The sequence below is a fragment of the Lissotriton helveticus genome, chromosome 3_1 (genome assembly GCF_964261635.1).
Source record: "Lissotriton helveticus chromosome 3_1, aLisHel1.1, whole genome shotgun sequence".
Classification (NCBI taxonomy): Eukaryota; Metazoa; Chordata; class Amphibia; order Caudata; family Salamandridae; genus Lissotriton; species Lissotriton helveticus.
In genome coordinates, this window is record NC_136061.1 from 22,678,117 (window position 1) to 22,697,242 (window position 19,126).

At 49.7% G+C, this 19,126-nt stretch overlaps 1 protein-coding gene across 2 annotated transcripts in view; it reads right to left on the reverse strand.

The window, feature by feature from the left end:
• The window catches only part of SLC4A3 (solute carrier family 4 member 3), a 513,414-nt gene that overhangs the window by 18,427 nt on the left and 475,861 nt on the right, over positions 1-19,126 (reverse strand). Inside the window, exon 18 of one of the 2 annotated variants that reach the window (XM_078679131.1) lies at positions 2,369-2,622. The exons of the other annotated variant lie outside the window; for it this stretch is intronic. Coding sequence (XP_078535257.1) covers positions 2,369-2,622 — 254 coding nt within the window. The remainder of the gene's footprint in view (positions 1-2,368; positions 2,623-19,126) is intronic. 2 annotated transcript variants of the gene reach the window in all.

Here is a 19,126-nt window from a genome sequence, read left to right on the forward strand (position 1 = left end):
CACCAACTGCATGACCACGGTCGCAGATAGATGCCAACCAACTGCCTGCAGCTCAACTCCAACAAGATGAACGTACAGGCTCAACATGACAGCTCAAGTCAATGCAGTGTGCAACTTCTGCTTCCACACCCTATGAATTCTGCAAAAAACCTTCAAATTGTTGCCTCAAAACACAATATGGAACATTACGCAGGCACTCATCACCACTAGGCTGGGATACGACAACGCTCTACACCAAAATGTTCAAACCATGCCCACATAGACTCCAGAACATTCAGAACTCCACCGCAAGACTCATACTCAACCTTCCATGCAGCACCCACATCACACTGCACCTCAGGGTGCTTAACTGGCTCCCCATTGACAAGCACAGCCATTTCAAACTTCTCACACACACATACAAAGCCCTATGCATCACAGGATCAGAATACCTGAACAGCCAGATACACTTTCATCAACTCACCAGACAACTCGCTCTGCAACAATGGAGGTCGCTCATTCTCCAAAATCGCACCCAAGACATGTAACGACCTACCTCAACCCTTCAGAGCCTCCGCTTCACTTCTTGAGTTCTGCAAGAAAGTGAAGGCCTGGCTCGTCATCTAAGCACCTAGGGGACCATCAACCTACACACCTCTTCAGGCACCTGGATACGCTCTTGGGTGATTAGTGTGGTACACAAATTAATATAACACAATATAACGCTAGGAGCTAGTAGGGGTTAGGAATTCAGACACAGAATGACACATTAAATAACACTTAATAAACTTAATTTCAAGTTAGACTTCCTCCTTCTGTGAAATATAGATCTCTCTCTCTGTGGAAGAGGTGTGGCGCCGCGGCCAGGGCGACTGACGCTGGAATCTGGGGACCACGGTTCGATCCCCGGCTCCGGCGGCAGGTTAGCCCAGCACCATGTGACTCTGGGCAATAGCTCGCTTAATCTTCCCGACGGCCCCCAGCGCCTAGAGACCCTTACGGGTGATTGTGCGCTTTACAAATGTGGACTTTACTTTACTTTACTCTTTACTGGTAACTGGACAGAATAGCACGAAGATCTCCCGACCAAGACGAGTGAATGTTTTTGTCGCAGGGAATTGCTTTCTCTTCTACTTTCAATCATGAATGATGAGAGGGACAAATTGTTCCATAAATTAAGAAGAAGATACATCCACTGATCCCAAATGCTGAGGGAGGTCTTACTTGTTTCCATGGAAACCTGATGGAAGGGTGGTCCTACTTATGGACCATAAATAATGGAAGAAGGCTTCCTTTTGGACCATGAATAATGGAGAAAGACTTCCTCTGGACCATGAGTAATAAGTTGGCCTCGCCTCGACATAAATAATGCACAAGACATCATCTATGAAGCATGGATGATGGGTGAGGACCATAATATGCCATGGGCAAAGGTGGAAGATCCACCTGTAATGCTGAAATTAAGAGGGATGTCTCACGTCTTCACCATGAAACATGGGCGTTGTCTTACCAGTGGACAATGAAAAATGGAGTAGATCTCACTTATGGGCCATGACTTAAGAATAAGATATCAAGTATGATCCACGAATGATGGACAGGGCCACGATATACCAAAAATGAAGGAGAAAGACTCCTCTATGAATTATCAATGCGTGGGAAGGTTTCATTTGTTTACCATGATTGGCGTGAGATCTCCCCCGTCAATCATGAATAACAAAGAAGTTATTTCTAAGAGTGGGCGGAGCTGGAGTAGTGCCTCTACGCGTTGGTCCACGGAGTTTGAAAAAAACTCCCTGGAGCTACGCATTGCTCCTCTCCGCTCCCACCCCCTCCCAAATGCTTCAAATGTTTAAAAAGGAGGTACGTACCTGTGTTTCTGCCGCCTCCCCTGCCTGGCTGCGTCCTCCTCCCGGCTCCTCGCCATATCGCGTCCTCCTGACTCCATCTCCATTGAAAAAAACACTATGTTGGACGTCTTGCGAGTGCGCATGCGCACTCGCAAGACGTACAATGGAGTGTTTTTTTCAATGGAGGACACAAGAAGAGGAGCAGGAAGGAGAGCGGCCAAGCAGGGAAGGTGCAGAAACACAGATACGTGCCTTTTTTTTATCCTCTTACAGCATTTGGGAGGGGGAGGGAGTGGCTAACTCCGCTTTGCCTCAGAGGCAGACTTTTTGCCCACTCCGCGTTCGGCACGGAGCACGGAGTAGGCAAATCTCCGCAAACTCCGCTGGCGGAGCCGAGTTACCCACCCAGGGTTAGTTGTTACCTATGGACTATGAATAAAGCAGGACCTCTGACTTATGGACCAAAAAATAAATGGAGGAATTTTAGGATATGGAACATGAATGAGGAGGGAGATGCAGACGAGGACTGAGGGAGTTCTCACCTACGAGAAGTGCGATCAGTACTCCTGTGAGCCGTTGCTCCTTCACTTCCTCTATCTTCGGCTTCTCACCCGGAGCAATGGCTTTGCTCATGACTGTTAAAGAGTTGACGTGAGTGACGGAGCGAACAGTGGCAGCTGTTAGCCAAGGGAGCCCGAAGAGGGCACAGATGCCCCCCAGTGTGCCGATGAGGAGAAGGTCCAGGTGGAATCCAGACCCCTTCACCAGCTTCCGCTCCTTCTTACTCACTATCAGACTGTGGAGAAAGAGAGAGGAAAAGAGAGGAAGAGAGTGCTTGTGAGAGAGCAAAGTGGAGAGTCGTGAGAGAATGTGCCTTGAGGCTGTGAGAGATCACCAGTTGTGAGAGCAACTACGAAAGTCAGTTTGTGATTTAGGTCACTCGAGAGAGAGAGTAAAGGTGGCTGTGAAAGTTGTGAGAGTCCTGTGAGAAAAAATATACTAAACTACAGTTCACAAGTTAATGTGGAAGGGTCTGTGACATTTCTTGTCAGAGCACTTGGGGGAGTGAGGGTGATTCCTGGAGAACAAGTGAGGCAGGCTCATGTAAGAGCCTCGATACAGTGACCGAGTGACAGCATATGAGAGATAGCATTTGCAGTCGGAAAACAATTGTACATACCAGTGTGACTTGCTATTAGCAAAGGATGCCCCTTGTCACGCCCCCTCCTAATAGTGACTCACAAATTCTATTTTGCAAGTTGGTGATAGGTTACTGACTCACAAAATATGGTTTGTACAAACTACAACCCTTTTTAGCCGTCTCAAACGGGCTTATTTCCCATTTGCGACCACTAAAAAGGGTCGTACATTCAGCCCCACATGTATCAAACAATTTTGCATTTGTAAACGGTGCAAATCGGAAATTTCACCAGTTTGTGAATGTAAAATAGCCTTTGCAGATGTATGAAAGGCTTTGTGGTTGCAATTTTAGGTAATCGCAAACATTTTGATTACCTAAAATTGTGACTACAAATAGGAAACCATAATTTGCTATTCCCTTAGCACATGTACCAAGCATTTTCAAAGTGCACACTCTGAATTTAGGACATTTTTATATTATCAACTCCAAGTGGATGGTATCCGTATGCAATTTTTGAAAAATGCACAAAAATGCATTATTCAAAGTATCATATAGCGCGCACATGCCTTACGTCATGTGTGCTCTTTACATGTGCACATTTTTTGGGGTGCTTCAGGTGCGACTTAGGCCCTGGGGAGCCCTTGGTTTTGCAATACCTAATTTGCGATTACCGACTAGGTAATCGCAAATTAGGTAATGCAAAATCTTTCGCACCAATAGGCTCATAGGACCAAATGGAATAGTATTACCTAATAGCAATTACCTAATTTTGATTGAGACTCTGTAGGAATTGCTATTAGGTTATCGCTATTTCCTTACATACCATTTTGCATTCCTTAATTAGCGATTACCTAAAATTCAGTGTTTAGGGAATGCAAAATAGATTTTTGATACATGTGGCACTAAGCATTGAAAGGGATTGTGAGATCGGTGAGATCTAGTGTATGTTGTGTTTGAGTAAAGGAGTGCAGGAGGGTGAGTGTGCCACGATGACTGTGTGAAGAGCACACCTTCAGTAACTTAAACAACCACTTATAGCATAAACGCAGAAGCTACAGGCCAGATGTACTAAGCATTTTATTGGTCGTTAACACTCTGATTAGGCATTTGCTGACGATAGAAAAGGTTTTCACATGCACCAATTCCATTTTAGGAGTCAAAAAAGATGTTCTGACTTCTAAATAGGATTGTAAATGGATACTGTTGGACTTGGCCCTTTTTGGCAGGTTCATCCCTGATCTTTTTGCCTTTTCTGTAACCTGGTGTTGGTGGTTTTAGGCCTCTGGGCACTTTAGCACTGTGGTCCGGTGTAAAGTGCGTGCGCTCTCTGTGCTCATTTGGTGAAGTTGGCTTGCCCTCCCATAGGAATGCAATGGGGATAAGTGTCCGTGGTAATTCCTGGTATGAGAGGACCGCAGAGTCGAGTTTAGTATGTATGAACTCATGAGAATAAATGCTGCACAATGGTGTGTGCAGATTTATGGTGACTGGTGGAGAAATACCACTTTTAGAAGTTGGCATTCCTCTGTGCTATGTGTCAGCCTGCCTGATGTTAATTGCATGTCTGGATTGTGAGTGACAGAAGCTGAGAGGTGTGGGTGGCTCCAGGAGGGGCAGGGTGAGTCAGCGCTAGGCTGAATGGGACACCTGGGTTAAGAGTAGTGGGAGGGGTAATCCCCTGACACTGAATCGGATGGTGTCTTCCCCGGTGAATGCTGGCTCTGCCCCCCTGTGGTGTGTCTGATGACGAGACCCCCCCCCCCCGACAAAGGGGAAGAGGAGCTTGCAAAACAAAGTGCTCCAAATCCCCCTGAACCAGTTGCATCTGGTTCCCCCATGCCCCGCACTTCTAGACAAAGAGAGAGGGTGTATAAAAGAAGGGGCTGTGACCCCATGAGGTGGTTCAGTTTCTGGATTTTGCTGGGGCGTGCTGCTGCTGGGGCCCAGGGGGGCTGTCATGATGGCTCGCCTCCATGGGCCCTGCATTGCCCCATTATCTCTGAAGACCTTGTTCTGCATTGCGCCCTGTGAGCGCTTTCATTTTTTTTCCCAAGGGCCTTAAGGACTTTTCCTTTCTTTGCCTGCTGGATGTTTTTGGAAGGGGAGTGAGGAGCTGGCGGCGTGCAGCGTGCCGCTGCCGTGATCCGAGGGAATCCTGAAGGGGGGATTCCCCCTCATTGCTGAAAATGCGGGTGCCCACCCCACATTGCAGTATTTTATTTAGGGGATTGGCGGGTGCCCAGTGCCTACCCCAAAATAGTCGCTGGTTTGGCGGGTGCCCACCCCGCAATTATTGTTAACTGAAGCGGGAGCCCACCCCGCTTTTTACTGCCGCAGCCAGAGCGAGCCCCAGTGACCAGGAAGCCAAGTGAGGTGCCGGACGTTGGGTGGGGCCGAGAGGAGGAGGCTGCCATGGCCACTAATGGCAGCGCATCTGAAGGAAGAGGGGAAGTGCACGGGGCTCCTGAGAGCTGAGGGAAGCCCTGCACATGCGGTAGAGGATCTCCGGCGTCTGTCCCAAGTCCAAGGGAGAGCCCTGCGGTGTCAGGAGGAACGGGGAGAGAGGCTCCCCGGTGGGCGGGACCCACCGATGCACATTGTTGGTGCCAGGGGACCGCCGTGGGTCTAGCAAGGAGAGGAGACCGTAGGAGTACCGCCCTGGGTCCGGTGAGTGGGGCACCACTTAGTACAGTGGCAGTCTTGAGCGGTCCCGCCAGAGAGCGGGCCGCTCCTACGATCAAGAGGCCGCATTTAGTTTACAAAGTCCTGGAGTGGGGCTTGGGAGGCCATTTTCATTTACAGAGCCCAAGAGCGGGGCCCCGAGGCCCAGTGCCAGTTCGAGGGTCGAGCGGTCCCGCAAGAGAGTGGGCCGCCCCAGCGAAGGGAATATTTGTTGTTAAAAGCCCGTGGGGGTCCAGTGGGCCCCTTGGTGATCTCTCAGTTGTGCCACTATAGCGGGCAACTGCAGCGTGGGCCACAATCTGTTTACAGAGTCCCTGAGTGGGGCAGAGGAAGTACAGTGGTGCCAGGCCCCTTTACTTTCTTCTCAGCTGTGCCACGCCAGCGCGGGCAGCTGCAACATTTTGGACAGATGAGCATAGCAGTCCCAGAGTGGGACAGGAGAGAGGAGGCACAGTGGTGCCAGGACCTTCACTTGATTCACAGTTCTATGGGGGCATGTGTTGAGAGATAGGAGTGAGATGCACTCCTTTGCCCCAGCACGATGGCACGCTTTGGATTCTGCTGCGTTGGCAGCAGCCCTGGCATTCTGGACGCAGGGCATTTGAGCCCTAGACCAGGCCAGTTGGCTGGGGGGGGGGGGTCAGTGATTTATGTGATGTAGGAAATATGTCTCTCTACTGAGATTCATGCCTCTAAATGCGTTTGGGGATGAGATTATACGCATCATGTGTTTATGCTGGGGAGATTATTTCCTACTCGGAGTGTACCCCTAATGTGAGTGATGGTTAGTAGGTACGGGTCTTATATGTTAGACTGATGAGGTTGTCGTACAATGTATATAGCGCCTAATGTGTCACTGTGCATAATATGGTTTATTACTACAAAATGAAGGACAGCAGTGGGTATCTCAACAGAATAATCAGCTCCTCTGTTATAGTTTGCAAAAAAGTCAGTTAGGACATATCCTGGTGTGCTCTATGTCAACACTGTGCCATCTCCAATGCTACTCAGTACAGTGAGGAGAAATTCTCTCAATATACTTTACATTAAGCAAAACAGAGACAGTGCACACACCACAAAGTCAGTAGTGTTGTAGTCTTGGAGACGTATTACCTTATTATGGGAGACTGACCGTAGACGCATGCAGATGTCGGGATGAGTCGGAAACTAATTAGTGGAACGTTGAACGGGGGCTGGATATTCCGTCTACTATAACGGAGATCTCACTACGTTAACTACGTCCAGTATCTACGAATAAAAGGGAAATATTGAGATGAGCTACAGTTTCGTGAGTGACTGACGTGTCGACTCTGAAGACATTAAGACGGCCAATTTTGGACCCTCTGATCCACCGGATACTTAGTAGAGGTCCCGGTACTTATAGACATGTAGTCACTTGACTATCTTTTTGATGTACATTGTTTGAGCCTATAACCCTGTTGGACTTCAGGATTGGTTGATCAAACATTTCAAGCCGATCTGCGACGAAACACGTGTCAGCTGTTATCTTACGACAACTACGTGTCAACACCGCAAAACGTTACCAAGCATTCTAATGCTCTTGCTATTTTGATTGGGTGTGCATATACTAAATTTTTTTCTATTAAAAAACACTACTGACTTTTTGTGGTCAGTCCTTACTATTGGTTTGTGCTCTGTCTCTGTTTTGGCATAACATGGTTTATGTTACATGATGATGCTGAGTACAGTAATGGCCAGTGAGGACTGGTTGAGTTCTACGTATTATATATTCTACATTTGCTGTGTTCTAAGTGATGGTGCTGACAGCAGTTCATGTGGCCCTGCCAGGTGTAAATAATCCCTTGCAGATATTGCCTAGTGCCAGGTGGCACAATGTCTAATATGTGATTACTATTCTAATGTGTTATGAGAATACAAAGGCTATTTTTGATATAACCTTATGTGGAGTTCCTTTGGTGGTGTGCCTGGTATGTTGTTTCTGTGTGCGTGCACAAACGCTTTACACATTGCCTCTGGGATAAGCCTGACAGCTCGTGTTAAGGTACCAAGGGGGTGAGCAGGGGTTATCTTCAGAATGTAACTCCTTTGCCCAGACTAGATTGGTGGTCATTGCCTGGTTTTTGCGCAAGCCTTAGCCAACCAGAAACCCCATTTCTAACAGATACTAATCTGGTATCTGGAATAGGCTTGTTGTAAGCATTCCTTCCAAATACCAAATCCATATGCTATGTATCAATGTTTTGCGATCAACATTCCATCATAAAACATTGAAACACTGCAGAGACCACAAAACAGGAGGTATTCAATTTGCAAAAGTACATTACATTTTAAAAAAGTGTGTTAGGTATCAGGCAGTGGTTCAGCTTTACTTTTTAAAGGCAGACCAATTTCTTTATGCAAAATTGGCTGAATGTTTTGAGGTGGGGACACAGTGGGGAGAGAGGGCTGGATAGAATGGTCCGTGTTGGTAAAATGTCTTGTGCCACTTCCTACCCATTTCGTGGTTCAATCAATAGTTAGTGCTTCCTCCACTGTCCAGAAGAGCTGTTCTCCTGTAAGACATGCCCCACTTATCTATTGATTACCTGCAGGCTCTTTACACTCATTAGCTGGGCAGATGATTATTGACATGAACTCAATACTGTGATGCCGCAACATGTGATCTGGGAACATTAACCAACGCCACCCTGCCCTGGGAGAAGGAGCTTTTTATAGTATCAATTGGGTGTGTGGGAGGGAATTAATTCATTGACAATTCACTGCCCCATCACTGTCACCAGGCAGGTTGCTCTCCTCACCCCGCACAGCCCCCCTGTGTGCCCGCTACCCTGCCGCGGCTGCCGCTCATAGCTAGAGTGTGCCTCGTTTTTTTTTGTTTGTGTGCCCGCTTTCCTCCTCTGTTGTACTGGGTAAATCTCTGCTGTTTTCCTTTTGTAACTTTGCTGCCTTGCCCCCTTTTGTTTACCCCTTGTGCCCTCTGTAACCCCCGCTCGCTCGCTCACCCCTCCGTGTTTCCCGCCGATGCATCACCTGTGGCCCCGCCTCCCCGTATTCACATTGGCCACCCCGCTCCCGCTCCCGCCTCCCAGCTGCTCCTCCCTCCCACATCCCCTCATATGGAGGCCGTGCAGCGGCTGCACGCAGCGGGAGCGCCTAAGGCAAGCCCGTCTGCATCCGTCTGCGCCTGGACCGTGCCCAGCACCAGGACCCCTGGACCCCGGAGATGCCACAACACCCGACTGCACTACGACGCCAGCATCCTCCACGCACTCAACTCCGGCCGAGAACACACCTGTTGCCGGGCAATCCCAAAGCGCACCCAAGGACCCTTCTCCTGCCGGAACTGCAACTTCTCCAGCATCCGGCCAGACAAACCACCCACCATGGAACCCAACTACATCAGATGCATCCTCCTCAACACCCGCTCCGCCCCCAAACACGCCATCGAACTCTGGGACCTCCTCGACTCTACCTCCCCCTGACGTCGCCTTGCTGACAAAGACCTGGCTGAACCCCACCTCCACACCCGACATCACCATTGCCATCCCGGAAGGATACAAGATCACTCGCAGGGACCGCACCAACGGAACAGGAGGAGGAATTGCCATCGTCCACAGGAACACCCTCAGAGTATCAACCAACACCGATGACATCCTCAGCACTGTCGAACATATGCACTTCCAGATCCACACCAATCCCAACACCACCCTCAGAGGAACCTTCATCTACTGACACCCCGGACCCAGACCACAGTTCAGCGACTCCATCGCCGACTTCGTCAGCACGCACGCCCTCGCCTCCATGGACTACATCCTCCTAGGAGACCTGAACTTTCATCTCGAGAACAACAACAACACCAACTCCACCGCCCTGCTCGACAACCTCACTAACCTCTGACTCAGACAGCTCGTGACAACACCCACCCACACCACCGACCACATGCTCGACCCCATCTTCACCGCTAGTCCCCACATCTCCTTCAACCGCACCACCAAACCCCACTGGACTGACCACCACTGCATCCACTTCACCTTCAGGAAGCTCACTGCGCACCACCACACCCAACTGCTGCCCCGACGATGCTGGAGCAAAGTCACAGAGGACCAGCTCACCACCATCACCACCCTCGCCCTGAACCCACCCACCGACTCCACCGACCCCGACACCGCCACCTGCAACCTCCGACAATGGATCGACGACTGCGCCAGCACCCTCGCCCCGCTCAAGACACCCTCCAGCCACACCAGCAAGAAAGCCACCTGGTTCACCGAAGACCTCCAGGCCTCCAAATAAATATGCTGGAAACTGGAGAAGAACTGGCTCCGCGAATGATCACCGGACAGCTACACAGTCCACATGAACGCCACCCGCAGGCATCACCAACTCATCAGAGCTGCCAAGAGGGCCTCATTCAAAGACCGCCTTGACAACAACGCACACAATAGTAAGGAGCTCTTCAACATCGTGAAGGAACTCTCCAACCCCAGCTTCAACGACATCCCGCCTTCGCAAGACCTATGCAAATCACTGGCTACCTTCTTCCACCGCAAGATCACCGACATCCATGACAGCTTCAACGCCACAACCACACCGACAACCACCGCCACCACCACACACACAAACCATCTACTCTCCTGAGCAATCGTCCACAACAAGGACACCAGCGAGATCATGAAAACCATCCACTCCGGCTCACCGCTAGACCCATGCCCTCACCACATCTTCAACAAAGCCAGTGCATCCATTGCACCCCATCTCAGCAAGGTGATCAACATCTCCTTTGAGACGGCAACCTTCCCGGAAAGCTGGAAACACGCGGAGATCAACGCCTTACTCAAGAAACCAAAGGCGGACCCCAAGGACTTCCGGCCCATCTCCCTGCTCCCTTTTCTGGTGAAGATAACCGAGATAATCGTCAACAAACAGCTGACCCTCTACCTTGAAGAGAACAACATCCTGGACCCATCTCAGTCCAGTTTCCGCAGCAAACACAGCACAGAAACCGCCCAGATGACATCAGTACCCTGCTAGACAACGGAGAAACAGCAGCCCTCATCCACCTGGATCTGTCAGCCGCCTTCGACACGGTCTGCCACCGCACCCTACGCACATGCCTACGCGATGCCGGAATCTGAGGCAAGGCCCTGGACTGGACCACATCCTTCCTTTCTGGCAGAACTCCGAGCGTCCGCCTGCCCCCCTTCCACTCCAAGGCCACCGAGATCATCTGCGGCGTACCCCAGGGCTCGTCCCTCAGCCCGACGCTGTTCAACAACTACATGGCACCCCTCGCCCACGTCGCCCGTCAATACGACTTCAACATCATCTCCTACGCCGACGACACCCAGCTGATCATCTCCCTCACCAAAGACACCCACACAGCCAAAACCAACCTCCACGAAGGAATGAAGGCCATCACCGACTGGATGAGGAACAACCGACTGAAGCTGAACTCGGACAAAACAGAGGTCCTCATCCTTGGGTCCACCCCTTTGGCCTCGAATGACTCCTGGTGGCCGACCACACTGAGAACTGCTCCGACACCCACAGACCACGCACGCAACCTAGGGGTCATCCTCAATTCCACCCTCACCATGACTAAACAGGTCAACGCCGTCTCCTCCTCCTGCTTCAACATCCTCCGGATGCTACGTAGGATTTTCAAGTGGATCCCCACTGAAACAAGAAGAACAGTCACCCAGGCCCTCGTCACCAGCAGGCTGGACTACGATAACGCCCTCTACGCAGGAGCATCGGCCAAGCTCCGGGGACGGCTGCAACGCATCCAGAACACCTCGGCACGTCTGATCCTCGACATCCCCCGCCGCAGTCACATCACACCCCACCTGAGAGACCTACACTGGCTCCCCATCAACAAGAGGATAACCTTCAAGCTCCTTATCCACGCACACAAAGCCCTGCACGACACCGGCCCAACGTACCTCAACAGACGTCTCAGCTTCTACACCCCCACCCGCAAGCTCTGCTCTGCCGACCTCGCCCTCACCGCTGTCCCCCGCATCTGAAGAACGACAGCCGGAGGCAAATCCTTCTCCCACCTCGCCGCCAAGACCTGGAACACCCTCCCCACCAACCTACGGCAGACCCCAGAACTACTGGACTTCAGAAGACTACTCAAGACCTGGCTCTTCGATCAGTAGCAGTACCCCCCTTCTACCCACTCCCCCCACTCCCCAGTGCCTTGAGACCTTCATGGGTATGTAGTGTGCTCTACAAGTGTCCTGATTGATTCTTTTATTCATTGCCCTCGAGCGCGCCTGGAAACATTGATTCTGTGCGCTTAATAATCCATTTAGGTGTCACGCGGACAGTGAATCTGTCCAAGAAGGGCAAGGGTGGTTAGTTGTGGTGCTAGATATGTATTTTAACATAAAGATGTATGTTCCAGTTTGTAAACCTCCAGCAGTGGGTGTGACACAGGAAGGCCTCATGTACAGGTATGGCCAAGCCCTGAAACCAAAACAGACGCTAATGTTTATTTTACGAGCAGCCAAACTTCCAGGAATAGAAAACCTGAACTCCTAGGAGTGAAAACTGATTAACACATTTGATGACGTCACAGGAACTAGTGTTACACAATCTTTGAAATCAAGGACAACATGAGAAGTGACTTCAGTGAAATGGTAAAACATCAAAGTAAATGTAAAAAGAATACAATAACATCACAACTTCTTAACGTAGACTCACAGTTCACAAATGTAGGGGAGCTCTGATGTGTCCTTAGCAGCTCTTCCCATTACATGGGGGGCTGTGAGCGAGGACCTTACCTGTGGAGGGACTGCTTGCTCTATAACTCCCAGAAGCTGTTCTATACATAGCACATCTCCAAATAAAGTTGTGTTAAAATTCATGCCGTAGCTTTTCTCCCCAAGTGTAAGTGAGAGCTTAACCCAAACTACACATATGTGAGTCTGTGGGGTTACAGAGACTTCAGTCCTTTCTCTTCCAATATACATCTCTGATCTCTGGATCTGGTGACTGACTGATGTGCAAAGGGAGAGTGGGATATCCGGTTAAATTGTCTCAGATGAAGACTTTTTCTAAGATTTGGCATATAATATCTGATGAATTAGCAGTTTATAGGGGCAGGATGTTGAGAGCAACAAAGTTAATGCCACCCATTGCGTTGAAGAGTGAATTGGTAGATGATGCTCATCAGGGGTATTTAGGAATTGTTCAAACTAAGCAGAGATTCAGAGCCAGTTTTTGGTGGCCAGGGATGGATTTAGGAATTGAATGAGTAGTTAGAGAATGTGTACAAATTAAGAACAGTGACAAAATGTTGACACCACATAGGCGTATGGTTTGTCGTAAGTTACCAGATATCCCATGGCAAGAGGTGGCCATTTATACTGTTGGTACACTGAGAGGTAAGGACAAGACTCCATATTTGATTGTCATGTTAGACCTATACTCCAAGTGGGTGGAGTTCACTTGTGTAAGGGATGTTACTACGGATTGTGTGATAAAATACTTACAGGAAGTGTTTAAAAGACAACATTTTCCCAAATCTCTTTTATCGGAAAATGGTCCACAGTTTTGTTCAAAACAAATGACAGATTTTTTAACATCATGTGGTATAGAAAACAGGAAGAGTTCAATTTATCACCCTGAGACAAATGAAGCAGTAGAATGATTTAATTGGGTAATAAAAGAGAATATACAATTATCCAGAGTAAATGTTTTAGATTAGAAAGAGGAGTTGCAGGAATGTATCACAGCTCATCGCATGATAACTAATTCCACAACTTGTAAGTCACTCTTTGAATTGTTTAAGGATAGAGCACCTAATACTGCGTTATGTCTGGGCTGGATGAATTGGGATAAAGGCATTAAATATAATGGTTTTCGAATTAGAAGAAATCGAGAACAGAGGTTGCAGCAAAAGAATAAAGAACATTTTGATGAGAGGACAAGAACCAAGCAGGTTGAAGTAGGTGTAGGAGATTGTGTACAAGTGAAAGCTCTGGTGGGTGACATGTCTTGGTCAAAGTATTCCAGACCTACACAATTGATAAAAAAAATTAGGAATGCCTTTAATATGAAGGATGGAAGGATTTGGAATAAGTGTCGGGTTGTGGTGCTCAAATCAAATATAGAGGAGAGTGAAAGTATTACTGAGAAGAACAGAATTCAGTGTAATAAAAAGAATGATCAAATTCATGAGGGAGGAAGGTTTACCGTCCTCTATGGAGATTCAAGACCTCAAGCTAGGGAGGCCTTTACGGACACCTCAAAGACCTCAAGCTAAGGAGACCTTCATAGATGCATCAAAGACCTCAAGCCACGGAGGTCTTTAAAAACACCTCCAAGACCTCAACCTGCGGAGGCCTTAAAAAACATCTCAAAGACCACAAGCTACATAGGCTTTTATAGACACGTCAAAGACCTCAAGCTACTGATGCTTTTAAAGCCACCTCAAAGATCTCAAGCTACAGAGGCCATCTTAAAAAGTCATCCTATGGGGCCCTTTAAAGACATGTTAATGGACTCAAGCTACAGAGATCATTAAAGACAATTTAAAGAACTCATGCTACGAAGGCCTTTAAAGAATGTTTAATGCACTCAATCTACAGAGGCCGTTAAGATGCCTTATTGGGCTGATGCTATGGAGGCCTTTAAAGACATCTTAATGGACTCAAGCTACGGAGGCCTTTGAAGATATCTTAATGAATTTCAGCTATGGAGGCCTTTAAAGACATCTTAATGGACTCAAGTTACAAAGACCTTTAAAGAAAGTTTAATGGACTCGCGACAGAGACCTTTTAAGACATTTTTATGGAGGTATTTAGACAAAATATTGAGTTGCAGAAATATCGCAAACAAAATATTGTAAGACAAAAATATCATAAAGCAGAAATGTCGTTGTCAAAAATATCAATTGTTTAGCTAAGCAATATTGGTTTTAATATCTTTTTGTTAATATCGTTTTAATATTATAGCTTAGACTTCCAGCTTTCCATTTGTACAGATTTTTACACAATGTGTTTCCTGGCTGTCTTTTTAAAAAAAAAAAGTGGAAACATTTGGAAAATTGTGTTTCATTTGGGTGACTCTCCATGCTTCTGCGTGATTTCCAGGACAACAGCTGAGCAGATAGAATTGAAAGTTAAAAAACAGGGTAAGATATCCCTAAATACAGACCTACGTTAACATATATGTGTATTATAATGCTGATATTTACCTGTGGGTGTAGAGTTTGGCAATATTTGGCTGCTTAATTTGCTAAAACGCAACAGGTAGAAAAGTATGAGTGTATATTTACCAGTAAAATAATTTTGGAAATATACCATTTTATGACTCCATTTATTCTCAAAATACAAAATAAATATGGATAAATACCAAAAAGGTGGCCAAAAAATAAATATGGATAACAGAGATGGAAATAAAAAAAATACCATAAAAAGAGGAGTGCTAATTCTAGTTCACAAGTATGTCATTCTTTAAATTATCTTAATGTGTTTTAGATCATATATTAATTTAATGTGTTATTGTTGTTTGAATAATTGTTAGTAATATTTTTCAATATAGTTTGTAATTTAAGTGATTTATAATATTTAATGAAATTGCTAATAATAATTTATAGTGTTGTAGCAGGTTGCTGGGTTTGAAGTGGTGTAGGGTGGGTATTTAACTAAGCATAATCAATTAACAATTAATTTGTAATTTATCAATTAATTATGTAAATTGTGTAATTATTGTATTTTTGAACTTATGTAAAAGGTGTGGGTTACTGTGTTTGTAGGGGTATATGGTGGCAAGGTAATTAAGTAATAATTAATTCACAATTAATTATTAATATATATTTTAATTATTTAATTCATTATTGTTGGACAGGCCGCATGTTCGAGCTGTACCCCCTCCCCGCAATGGGACCAGGACCCTGGCTCTCCCTGCATCCCCAGCCAGAGTCCACCAACGACCACCCGAAGTACCCTGCAATCCCTCCACTACAAGACACCAGCTCCGGACCCAGCTGGCCCGGGTCACCATCTACCCCACGACATCGACCCGGCCGCCATCTTGGGGCACTGCAGCACGAGGCCGCGTGGCCTCAACTCGACCCTCACCCTGGGCCCGGCCGGGCCCGACATCGAGGCACCAACCTCCCCCCAGGAGGCAGAGTGACCACTTGGCGAGTCAATGGGAGAAGGAATCGTCAACGGCTCTCCTCCGCCAGGTGTCGATCACCCCAGGCCGCCTGGGCGCTGGCTCCACCCCCCTGCTGGGTGTCTGGACTCCCTCATCCCGGACCTCCCGGCCCCCAGGCGCGAGGGTCCGGACATCAAAGGGGACCAGACCTATAACTGGGGCAGGACCAGACCAGGAAGGCAGTTGTATCCTGGAGTCGAGAGACCCGAGAAGAACTCATCCGTGACTTGGCCTGCTGGCGCTGCCGCGGCCCTCTGCTTCGTGAAACCATCGTCTTGGCCTGCTGGCGCTGCTGCGGCCCTCTGCCTCGTGAAACCATCGTCTTGGCCTGCTGGCGCTGCCGCGGCCCTCTGCCTCGTGAAACCATCGTCTTGGCCTGCTGGCGCTGCCGCGGCCCTCTGCCTCGTGAAACCATCGTCTTGGCCTGCTGGCGCTGCCGCGGCCCTCTGCCTCGTGAAACCATCTTGGCCTGCTGGCGCTGCCGCGGCCCTCTGCCTCGTGAAACCATCGACTTGGCCTGCTGGCGCTGCCGCGGCCCTCTGCTTATGAGACTATCACCTTGGCCTGCTGGCGCTGCCGCGGCCCGATCCACAGACCCTCCAGCTCGAGGATTGTGAGCTCGCCTTTTACCACCACCTGTACCGATCCGGTACTAAGACTGTCCCGCTACCCCCTTTCCCTACAGAGACTAGAAGTGAGAGGACCCCCGGGTCCAAGTTATCCTGTATCGCTGATATCCTTGCCTTAAGAACCTTATATAAAGCCTTGAACTCGACTTGGTGTGGTGCCTGTTTGTGGGGAGGGAGGGTACTTGTCTGTACGATCGCCGGAGACGGTCCCCCTCGGGGATCTCTCCCTCGGTATCCGGCCGACCCTCAGGGTCCCCGTCTAACATTGGTGGCCAGCGACGGGATCCGAACCTACGCATAATCGTACAGAAAGTCACTCGCCCCACCACACACAACAACCATGTCAATAGAGAGCGGAACAACGGAAAAATTTCAGATGGAAAAATTGGAAGACTACAACCACCGGGAACTGAAGCAATATTGCATAGAACTTGGACTTCCAACCACAGGTCTTAGCACAAAGGAAGACTTCAAACGAGCCCTAAAAGCTTGGGCAGAAACGGGTACGGCCGTACCCCGAACACAAACAACCGAAACGAGCCCCGCACCAACTAAAGAAAGAACGGATCTCTCCCTGGAAGAGATCCGAGAAAGAGAAAAAACCAGACTCCACGAATTAGAACTTGCCCGACTTCGCTTGGATGGGGAACTCAAGCTGGCAGAACAAAAAATAACCCTGGAACACTTACGACTCAGGGAAGAGCGGGAAGACAAGCAAAGACAGAGGGAGCTAGAGGAAAAGAGACTAGAATACGAACATGAGCGCAATCTCAAAGCACTGGAGATTCAGAAACAGAATAAAGACCTCGGGCTCCCCGAACGACCGACCCCGTCTGCCTCGACCGAACCCAAGGTTCACATCCCCAAAGATGTCATCCGGGAATACCACAAGAACGATGATATCCAGCAGTGGTTTAAAGCCTATGAGGTGGCAATGACCTCCCACCGGATTCCCCGAAGCGATTGGGGAGCCGGATTATGGGGGAGGTTTGTCAACGAAGGGCGGGACGCCCTGCTGCAACTCCCGGACCAGCTGATGACCTCCTACGACCACATGAAGGCCGCCCTCCTCACTCGATACGGGCTCACACCTGAGATGTACCGCCAACGGTTCCGCGACTGCAAACGGATTCCGGGTACAACTTGGGTGGAGTACGTGAACTTTTTTAGCCGAGCCTTCGAGGGGTGGATCAAGGGCAACAAAGTAACCACCTACGACCAACTCTTTGACCTTATCGTATGGGAACACCTGTCGAACAACTGCTTCGTGGAGCTCCGGCAACACCTCCTGGACAGCAAGCTAACCGACCCTCGACAACTCGCCGCCGAAGCCGACCGGTGGGAAAGCACCCGAGTTGGCCGGAGCGCGCCCAGCGAAGTATCCAGATCGTATCGCCCCCGAGGGGGAGGAGGAAGTCAGGGTCGGGGGAGAGACCCCGGCCCCTCGTCACCCCCCAGAAACCCCTCGACCCCGGTTGGCCGGGGAAGCCCTGCCGTCCGGGCCGGTTTCCGGGCCAACATTACGTGCCACAGGTGCCAGCGACCCGGCCACTACGCCAGTGATCCCAACTGCCCAAAGAATCCGAACACTACTCCCCGCCAAGTTGCAGCGGCGGCCCTAGGGGAAGAAATAATCCCGGAAGACCAAGAGGAGTACGAGACCGATCCCTCTGAATGGGCACCCGCCGCCATGGCACTGGTCTGCTTAGGGGAGAGAGACATGATTCCGCGGGCCCCCCTTCCCGCCAACACACAGAAGTACGGTCAATGGGTCAACATCAATGGCCGCCGGGCGGAAGCCCTCCGCGACACCGGGGCCAGTGTAACGGCGGTCCGACGCCACCTCGTCACTCCAGACCAAATCTTGCCGAACATTCTTTGCCCTGTTCGATCAGCCGACAACTCCGAAAGCCTATGCCACATGGCCTGCGTCCCCTTCGAGTGGGGAGGAGTAACAGGGATGTTAAAAGTAACTGTCCGCGATGATGCCCCCGTGGACTGCCTCCTAGGAAACGACCTTGAAAGCTCTCCCTGGGCAGCTGTCGAACGGAGGGAGCACCTGGGGATGCTTGGCCTCCCCGAATGGGTCTGCGTCACGACCCGGTCCAGGACCGCCCGCGCGGTCCCCAGCCCAGAAGAGCCCGAGTGGCCAGAACCTCCTCCCGCGCTCATCCCAGAGGAGGCCGCCCCAGAAGCCATTCCCTTGACCCAAACCGAAGAAGGACCCGACCAGCTTCGGGACGTCCCTGACCTGGCACAATGGCGGCAGGAGGGAGGCCCCACGCAGGAACAATTCCGGGCCGAGCAACAAACCTGTCCTTCTCTCGAAGGACTCCGGCAGCAAGCCCTGGCCCAGAGCACCGGGGATACCTCGGGGGCCCACTGGATCTACTGGGACCAAGACCTGCTCTACAGCGAGCAGAAAATTGCAGAACTAGGGGCCAGTCGGGTGCTGGTGGTGCCCCTTCGCTTCCGAGACTTCCTCCTGAACTTAGCCCACGATGTCCCCCTTGCCGGACACCTGGGGCAGGATAAAACCTACGACCGCCTGGTGACCCATTTTTTCTGGCCCCACATGCGGAAGGATGTCACCAACCACTGCAAGGCCTGCCCCACCTGCCAGGCCAGCGGAAAAAGTGGCCGAAAAATCAAAGCACCATTACAACCCTTTCCTGTCGTCACCACCCCGTTTG